This window comes from Sinocyclocheilus rhinocerous, unplaced genomic scaffold (assembly GCF_001515625.1).
Source record: "Sinocyclocheilus rhinocerous isolate Xijiao unplaced genomic scaffold, SAMN03320098_v1.1 scaffold1493, whole genome shotgun sequence".
In the NCBI taxonomy this organism is placed as follows: Eukaryota; Metazoa; Chordata; class Actinopteri; order Cypriniformes; family Cyprinidae; genus Sinocyclocheilus; species Sinocyclocheilus rhinocerous.
The window spans coordinates 1,343,947-1,353,228 of record NW_015640467.1 but is presented as its reverse complement, the minus strand read 5'-3'; the positions used below and the strand labels follow the sequence as shown (position 1 = coordinate 1,353,228).

Sequence of the window (9,282 nt, the reverse complement as noted above, 5' to 3'; positions counted from 1 at the left end):
ATTTTGAAGAATGTTGGGAACCAAACAGGTGACGGTAGCCACTAACATCCATGGTAGGGAGAAAAAAAAAACTATGTAAGTCAATGGCGACCAGCGACTTTTTGGTTCCCAACATTCTTCAAAATATCTTTTTTTGAATAATGTTGGAACATTTTTTTTGGAATGTTGCAGTTGACTGTAGCCATTGACTTCCATAGAGTTTTTTCCCCTACTATGGAAGTCAATGGCTACTGTCAACTGTTTGCACGAAATGTGTGTTTGTGTGTGTTTGTAGGGATCGTTTGTCGGCCAGTGATATGTTACAGGTGAGGAAGGTGATGGAACACGTGTATGAAAAGATCATCAACCTGGACAGCGAGTCGCAGACAGGCGGTTCGGCCGCAGAGAAACCCAGCGAACAGAAAGAGGAGGAGGACATGGCAGTGCTAGCGGAGGAGAAGATTGAGCTGCTCTGCCAAGACCAGGTATTTCATTAGATGACACCAACACCAGCGCAGTTTTGTTATTTCGGTCATTTTGATACTGTACCTGTCATTTTTGTTGGTAACCGTTTCCAGTAACACTTTACAATAAGGTTTCATTTGTTTTTAACATTAGTTTACTACATTAGAGAACTAACAATGACTGATACTTCTACAGCATTTGTGATCTATAATGTTAATCTCTATCAGCACCTGTATTAATGGTAAATTTGCATTACAATGCATTTACAAATAAGGTATTTTGAAAGAGATATTTTGAAGAATGTTGGGAACCAAACAGTTGCTGGTCGCCATTGACTTATATAGTATTTTTTCCCCCTCCCTATCGTGGATGTCAATGGCTACCGTCAACTGTTTGTTTTCCAACATTCTTCAAAATAAGATATTTTGAAAAAGAGATTTTGAGGAATGTTGGGAACCAAAGAGTTGACGGTAGCCATTGACTTCAATAGTAAGGAAAAAACTGGTAACCGTTTCCAGTAACACTTTACAATAAGGTTTCATTTGTTTTTAACATTAGTTTACTACATTAGAGAACTAACAATGACTGATACTTCTACAGCATTTGTGATCTATAATGTTAATCTCTATCAGCACCTGTATTAATGGTAAATTTGCATTACAATGCATTTACAAATGTCCTAAATTTGCTACTACTTACTGCTTAGTTAATCTTGCTTCTCTATTAGTTAATAGGGTTAGGGTTACTTTATTTCGATAGTCCACTTTAGACATTCTATTAACAGTAAGTAACTTTGCAACTACATGTCAACTAGCAGTTAGTAGAGCATTAGTAGTAGTCTGCTTAATATCTTCTAACACTTTCTTTGTCAACATTCTACTAACCCTAAACCTACCGTCTACTCTGAGAGTTAGTAGACATGTAGTTGCAAATTAATGAGAATTAGTTGACATGTAGTTGACATGTAGTTACAAAGTTACTTATAGTTAGTAGAATGTCTAAAGTGGACTATCGAAATAAAGTGTAACCGTTATCTTTTATTACTTACTGTATATTACTTATCCTTGGTAACTGCACTGCAGTGCACTTACTGTGAAACAAAGTGCAACCAATGTTTCAAAGCAAATCATCAATCTTCTATAGACTTCAATATACTGGATCATCATGATGCAGTCCTTAGGAGCTGGTATAACGACAAGGGCAGGGAATTACTGCTTACATTCTTTGTTCTTCACCGTTTGTCACGTGTACACACTTCCGTCCTGAAACTGTTGGCCCTGAACTGCACGCACCGCAGCATTGCAAATGGACGTGTCTCAGTTGTACAATCATATTGATCGGTGAGACAAGTGCTATATAAGAGCACAACCTCATGGACTCTATCAAGCAGGATTTGGCTATACACCTACATTTAGAACAATCTGTAATTTGTTTTAGAACAGTATTGTGGACAAGCAGTCTGGATGAAGGGTGAGGGAAGTCTATGTGAAATAAAGTCATCATTAAATGTGAGGGGCTTGCAACTGTGTTCCAGTCTTTATTTAACACACAGTTGACGTCTAAACAATTTGATAAATTACCATTATAGGCATATTACAGGCTCAGTCCTCTTGAGTAACCCAAGGATAAGCATCTTGATCATGAACACGATGGTGTATGTCAAGGATCAGCCCTTGGAGGATTTCAATGTACCACCTTTCTGCTCCACATATATCTTTAACACCACCCTCAACATCTTTACACCAGCCTTTTCTCAGGAAATAGAGTCTAACAGAATCATGATGTATGACCATCCTCAAGCGTCAGACAACAGATGAAGCTGCTGACGACTTAAGGTTGGGATTAGCCAATTCCAAGCCCAGCGAGGCGAACAAAGTCTACCTGCCACCAGCAATGTCCAATATTATTATAGCCAAAGGTGCATCCGTTACCATTTGTTACCTGAGTGCGGATGATTTCTCCTTTGGTCAGCTGCATGTCTCCCGTCAGCTCCTTGACAGCGATGCCCAGAGGCTCCAATCACTTACTGAAGTAATTAGTCATCTCAGCAGCCAGGGCCTTCATCGGAGCCACGTATACAATCTATAGAGGCAGGAAAGAGAGACAGGACATGCTCATGATAAATGAGAAAACACCACAGTACCATTTGTTCCCTGGCAACCAGTACAAATAACAATTTACAAAGAAATATGAAGCTGGCTGCTTAAAGTAAGAGTTTAATGGTGATGTATGAAGACTGTCTATCATCGTTGAAGCTGGCATGTGCGTGTGTGAAAACGCGCTTCACGAGACAATGCATCCGTTTACATCTCCAAACTATGGTAAACTTCTTGACACATATTTAATGCTCAAGTCTATCCTTGCTTGACATAAACTAAACAAACGCATCCAATCAGGTCGTGTTGTACCTGAGGCACAAGGACTGGTGCGGAAATGAGTTATTGGCTGCCAGAAAGCCAACAGCTCACTCAACAATATTGTCTCTGCGACTGTCTGTGTACCTTAAACTGATCCTTGCGGATGACTCCCTCAGGCTGAAGGTGTTGGTGGATCTCGTGTAGGATGGTGAGCATGGCGATGTTGGTTTTGCCGGCACCGGTGGGTGTGCAGATGAGCAGGTTTTCATTGGTATTGTAAGCCGTCTCGAACACTATAGACTGAATTCTATTCAACCTCTGCATGCCCTTGAACACCAACTGGCCAATCTGCAAACACACAAGGAACATTTCAATGGCCCATTGATAACAAGATCTTGGACTTGAGATCACGAAATGGCGTGAACCTGTTCAAGGCAAGACGCTGAAGACAGTGAGTGTATGTGTAGCAGATGTGGTGTGGCTACATGTATGATGGAGACACATATGGTCAAAGTGACAGGACACCAGGAGCCAAAACTTAATGAAGCCACTTTAACACACAGCTAATGACAGACTCCTGTCTCCCACAAGGCAATCATCCGTGACTGTATCTAAACGAATCAATCATTGTAAGCCATATTCAAAGGATACTGAACCCAAAGCAGTGCTGGCCGAAAATGAGAAGCTTTGCTGATGCTGTCAGATCAGGTAATTCTCCATGAGAGACTGTTGGGACTTCAATACCTTTATGAATGGCTGAGCGTATACAGAGAGCTTGGAGAGCTCAAACATTAAAACCTTACAAAAGGCCACCAGTACTATGGAGTGGGGAACTCTCTGAGTGGTGTCATGGGCTGTCAATCAATCCGCCCACTCTGGCCAGCTCTGCAGTGACATCACATTGGGGGTGACAGCCATCCATCTCAACAAAGTTCTGATAAGAGATGAAAAGCCACCTAGTACTTTATTGCTACTGCTGAGTATGGTTATTTTCACTACTGCTGTCATTAAAGTAGGGCGGGATGTTACAAGCTTATTAGATCAAAAAGGGGCCAGGAAAGTACAAAAATCTAATCAAAGCACATTGAGTAAAACACTCTAGAACTGTTCTAATTATTTGTCTCTTTCTGTCTACCATCTCCAGGTTTCTGCATCCCTCATTCCTGTGTCGGTGTCTTGGATCAGGGGATCAGGATTCATTAACAATGCTATCGGTCTCTTCTTTTACCGTTCTGCTCTGGCACGCTTTAAATTAAAAGAAAAACAATTAGGCTGAGAGAGTTATTATAGGGCTCAGATCTGATTTAAAGTCAAGACTGAAAAGCCAAACGGAAGGGATTATTAATAGCTGAAAGACGCTTCGAAGCACAGCGGTAAAGATGTGACTGCGTAAGGATTTTCTGGGCAGAAGAGCTGTGGAAAGTTATGCAGCTGTGAACTTCATTACAACAGTGAGTTGTTGTCTTGTGGACTTGTATGTGCATATATAAGAAGTCTGCGCCCATTTTTGACTGGTAGACGTGGAGGACTTGAAGCTCAAGTTCACTGTTAGGAACCTATTGATGCATTTAAATTACAACACACTTTTAAAAATTATGTTTTTGTTTTTTTTTCAAAATCTACCGATACTTGGTATTAACCAATGTAACTTGAAAATAAAACTTTAGTCATCGTTTGTCATCAGAAGATATTTTGGAGAATATCCGCAACAGTTGCTGGTAGCTTTTGACTTCCATAATATGGAGAAAAATACTATGGAAGTCAATGGCTACCAGCAACTGTTTGTTTTCCAACATTCTTCAAAATATCATATTTTGAAGATTGGTGGAAAACAAATGTTGGAATGTTGAAAAACAAACCATTGACGGTAGCCATTGACTTCAATAGTAAGGAAAAAACACTATGAAAGTCAATGGCTACCATCAACTGTTTGTTTTCCAACATTCCAACATTTGTTTTCCAACTTTCTTCAAAATAAGATATTTTGAAAAAGAGATTTTTAAGAATGTTGGGAACCAAAGAGTTGACGGTAGCCATTGACATCAATAGTAAGGAAAAAACACTATGGAAGTCCATGGCTACCGTCAACTGTTTGTTTTCCAACATTCCAACATTCTTCAAAATAAGATATTTTGAAAAAGAGATTTTTAAGAATGTTGGGAACCAAAGAGTTGACGGTAGCCATTGACATCAATAGTAAGGAAAAAAACACTATGGAAGTCAATGGCTCCCGTCAACTGTTTTTTTTCCCCAACATTCTAACATTTGTTTTCCAACATTCTTCAAAATAAGATATTTTGAAAAGGAGATTTTGAAGAATGCTGGGAACCAAACCTCTGACGGTAGCCATTGACTTCCATAGTAGGGAAAAAAAACACTATGGAAGTCAATGGCTACCGTCACCAACAGTAAAGTTGCATGTACAAAATACCATAGTAATGTACAATTATGATTGTATACTTTCATAAATTAAATAAAAATATAAAAAAGTAAAATGGCCCTATGGCACATTATTTATTCATCATTTTTTAGATGTAGAATTAAAAAATATTGTTGAATTTTATGCAAAAAAATGTACATTGCTCCGACCAAAGTGATTTGTGCTGTGATGAAAATCCTTTACCTGATTTGACAAAAATAACCCGTCTTTTAAAAATTGCTTGTAAAGCTCTTATTTTACTATCTATTGGATTCAATCTTTTTATCAACTTGTTTTCTTTCCAATAGCACAGGTTTTTTGTGTTTCTTTCTGGAGATGATTGATTATAGGCCTCATTGATCTGAGCTCATGCGTCTCAGTTTCTGAGTGAAAAATGCATTATTTGTGGATAATTCTGGCTCAAAAACGGAGGCGCATGAGCTCAGAGGCCTACAATCAATCGGATCCAAAAGGAAATAAATAACCCATGCTAATTGAAAGAAAACAAGTTTATAAAAAGATCGAATCCAAGATTTGGTGATATTACAGCGTAATGTGAGATTTATAAGCAATTTTTTTGTAGGCTGGTCATTGTAACAAGGTGAGAAAAAATTCCCCAAAAGTATTGTCAAAAAATAACAACATTAACTAGCATTTTTGCAGAAAAGAAAAACCAGAACGCAACATGAGGGTCAAACGCACCTCATAATTACATAATTATCCCATGATGACTTGAAAGCATCAGATCTGTCGTCTTCCTGCGTATAAACTTAATCAGACATGATGCATGTTCAAAGAAATGTCATCTTTGTGGCATGATGTTGTGCTGCTTTCGTCAGGTTCTGGATCCCAACATGGACCTGCGAACGGTGAAGCACTTCATCTGGAAGAGCGGCGGCGACCTGACGCTCCACTACCGGCAGAAATCCACGTGAGGTCCCGCCCCGTCTGACGCTGCCGTGGAAACTCCATTCGTAACACTTCACATTCAAAGCACACGCTCACCTGCACTTCCTGGTTCTGTCTGACGTCTGTCTACGGGCCGCTCGGCTCACGCATGATTATCCGAGTGTGAACGGGAAGGAGGATCGGTGGAAGAAATGCTGACGAATGTCAAAAAGAGTGTTTTTATGATTTTTTTTCTGGGCATGAATTCTCTCTTGATGGATGTTTTTTACCGCCTCTTTCTCTTCTCATTTAACATTCCAGTGATGTGTTTGTTAGCAATGACGTCATCAAATCCAGTCAAAGCCGAGGAACTGGTTTTTAAACAATCGTGAATGTTTAAGGAGCGCCGCCGATGAAACGCGTCGATGAACTGAACATCTGAGAAAGCTCCAAGAACGCCATTTCCCATGATGCATCTCTCTCTCTCTCTCTCACTAACGTGCTGTGATCATCAGTGCATCCGTTTTGTACATATATTGTAATTATTTTGTAGTCGACTTGAACTTGAGTTGGAGATTAGGAAGGTTTACATTTCTTTTTAAGAAAATGTACGGTATCTTTTTCATGTAAAATATGATGACGGAAGTGTAGAGAGTGGAAAAACTCAAAACGTTATAAGCAGACATAGAATCAAATGTTTTTTTTTTAAAGGAATAGTTCACCCAAAAATGAAAATGTGCTCATCCTCAGGCCATCCGAGATGAGTTTGTTTCTTCATCAGATTTGGAGAAATGTAGCATTGCATCAGTGTCTCACTGCAAGTGAATGGGTGCCGTCAGAATGAGAGTCCAAATAGCTGATAAAAACATCACAATAATCCACAAGTAATCCACAGCACTCCAGTCCATCAGTTAACATCTGGAGAAGACAAAAGCTGAAACAAATCCAGCATTAAGACACTTTTAACTAAAATACATTGAGTTCATAATTCATAATAACGCTTCCTCCGGTGAAAAAGTGTTCTGGTGTGAATCAGGAGAGAAATCTGCACAGATCAAACAGCGTTTAAACAGCTCTAAACACATATGTGGCTGGATTTTGATGTGAGAGACAACAGCAGATGCACTTTTTCACTGGAGGAAGAGTTATTATGGATTATGGACTCATATTTGAGTTAAAAACATCTTAATGCTGGATTTGTTTCAGCTTTTGTCTTCTCCAGATGTTAACTGATGGACTGGAGTGGTGTGGATTACTCGTGGATTATTGTGATGTTTTTATCAGCTGTTTGGACTCTCATTCTGACGGCACCCATTCACTTGCAGTGAGACACTGATGCAATGCTACATTTCTCCAAATCTGATGAAGAAACAAACTCATCTCGGATGGCCTGAGGGTGAGCACATCTTCAGAACATTTACATTTTTGGGTGAACTAGTCCTTTAAAAGGAATAATTCACCCATAAATGAAAATTATTTACATATGCTGAAAATTTTAATAACTGTATGCTGTTGTAATATAGAAATATCTGCATGAAGATTCTTTAAAAAAAAAAAAAAACAGCTTACTGATTTAGAACGATATGAGGGCGAATAAATTAAAATTTCCATTTTTAGATGAATTATTCCTTCATCCAGATTGTTTGCTGCAGAGCGTTATCTTTCCTTCCTGTGCGTGGACGGGAAAATTCACTAAAAACTTTTTATATATATATATATATAAGGTATAAACTCTTGAAGGATGACATCACTGGATGGCAAAACTCAGTTCATGATTTTAATTTATGCAAAACAAAAACTGTTCTGCGAACGTTTGTCAATCATACAAAGATTTGCACAGTGTTCTAACGACATTATATTCATGTATATACTTGGTCTTAGTTTAAAGACAATTAAGATGATAATTATAGAAATACTAAACCATCAGAAACTAAATCATCGTCCATGTCCACACCCCCTGTATTTATGCTACCTGTGTTGATTGTAATTATATGCAGTATATTTTGGGTTAATAACAGCTTAATAAATTAACCAAGAATGAATTGGTAACCTGATGTTAACCTGCTTTAACTAGAGATTCAACTCTGGACCAGTTTTTACAGGCTTGTCTGGTTATTAAAGAGAACTGAAATAAACCGAAATGATATGCATTATATTATTTTCATGCATTTATGAAAGTGCATTTAAAGTCTTCAGAGGAACTATTCGTCCTGATAAAGGAAACCAGTATAAACCCAGCAGGTCAGTACGTTTGAGGTTATTCTCTGATATATTCAGCTAAATAAGCCTAAACTAATGACATGCATCCTCTATGGGTCAATTATCAGTTTATATGTTATAATTATCTCTATATTTCTCATTTTCAGAAGCAGTAAACAGTGCCTGCGTTTGCATGTCAGTATTTTAGAGGTAAGCATGAGGTGCGTTTCTCTGTTGATCACGCGTGACACTGTATTATAATGCAGAATAAATAAGGTCAGTTATACAGATTTACTCGTTAATCTCGCAGCTTCTGCACCAACTATACATAATACATTTTTGTTATTTTAAAAAAAATTTTAAATGGCACTTGAGCAGTGTACAGTGTGGACTTTGGGTTTATATAATGAATAATCAGGTTATTTTATATGATTTATCTGAAAAAATATATATATATATCATAATACAGTACGTAATAATGATGAACAGATCTTGCAGCACCTGGTCTGCACCAGCAATGTAGTCAGAATAAAGCTTCAGTGCAGCAGAACTCAGTTCCACGTCCTGAAAGAGCGAGCCAGTTAAAAATACAAAAACTAAAACACACAGAAAAGTCTCAATTTGAAGGAAAACAAGTTTATTTTGTACGTTATTGGTCTATTATTTTATATTTATTTATATATATATATATAATTATGTGCATGACAATATCAGCAATATCGGAACAAGTTTCAAAGTAAAATGAGAAGGCATCAGTAAAGTGCAGCTGAACTGTGTTATAACTCTGCATTATAATGACTGAAGACAGTTCTGCTGAAGTGCACCTTCCCAGGCTTCCCTCCGTGTGTTATACACCAGCAGCTTCAGCATGTTTTTTTCTGCTGTAAAGTTGGGCATTTTAACATGGGGAGTCTATGGGACTGACTCCCTTTTGCAGCCAGCCTCTAGCGGCCAGTTGATGAATTACAGTTTAAG

General features: G+C 38.2%; 1 protein-coding gene across 2 annotated transcripts in view; it reads left to right on the top strand.

Annotated features, from left to right (window-relative positions):
• LOC107753054 (WD repeat-containing protein 48-like) overlaps positions 1-6,827 on the top strand; it is a 21,788-nt gene extending 14,961 nt beyond the window's left edge. For both annotated transcript variants that reach the window (XM_016569161.1, XM_016569163.1), the window contains one exon: positions 6,060-6,827. In XM_016569161.1, coding sequence (XP_016424647.1) covers positions 6,060-6,155 — 96 coding nt within the window. In that variant the 3' untranslated portion in view covers positions 6,156-6,827. The remainder of the gene's footprint in view (positions 1-6,059) is intronic.
• Positions 6,828-9,282: the final 2,455 nt, after the last annotated feature.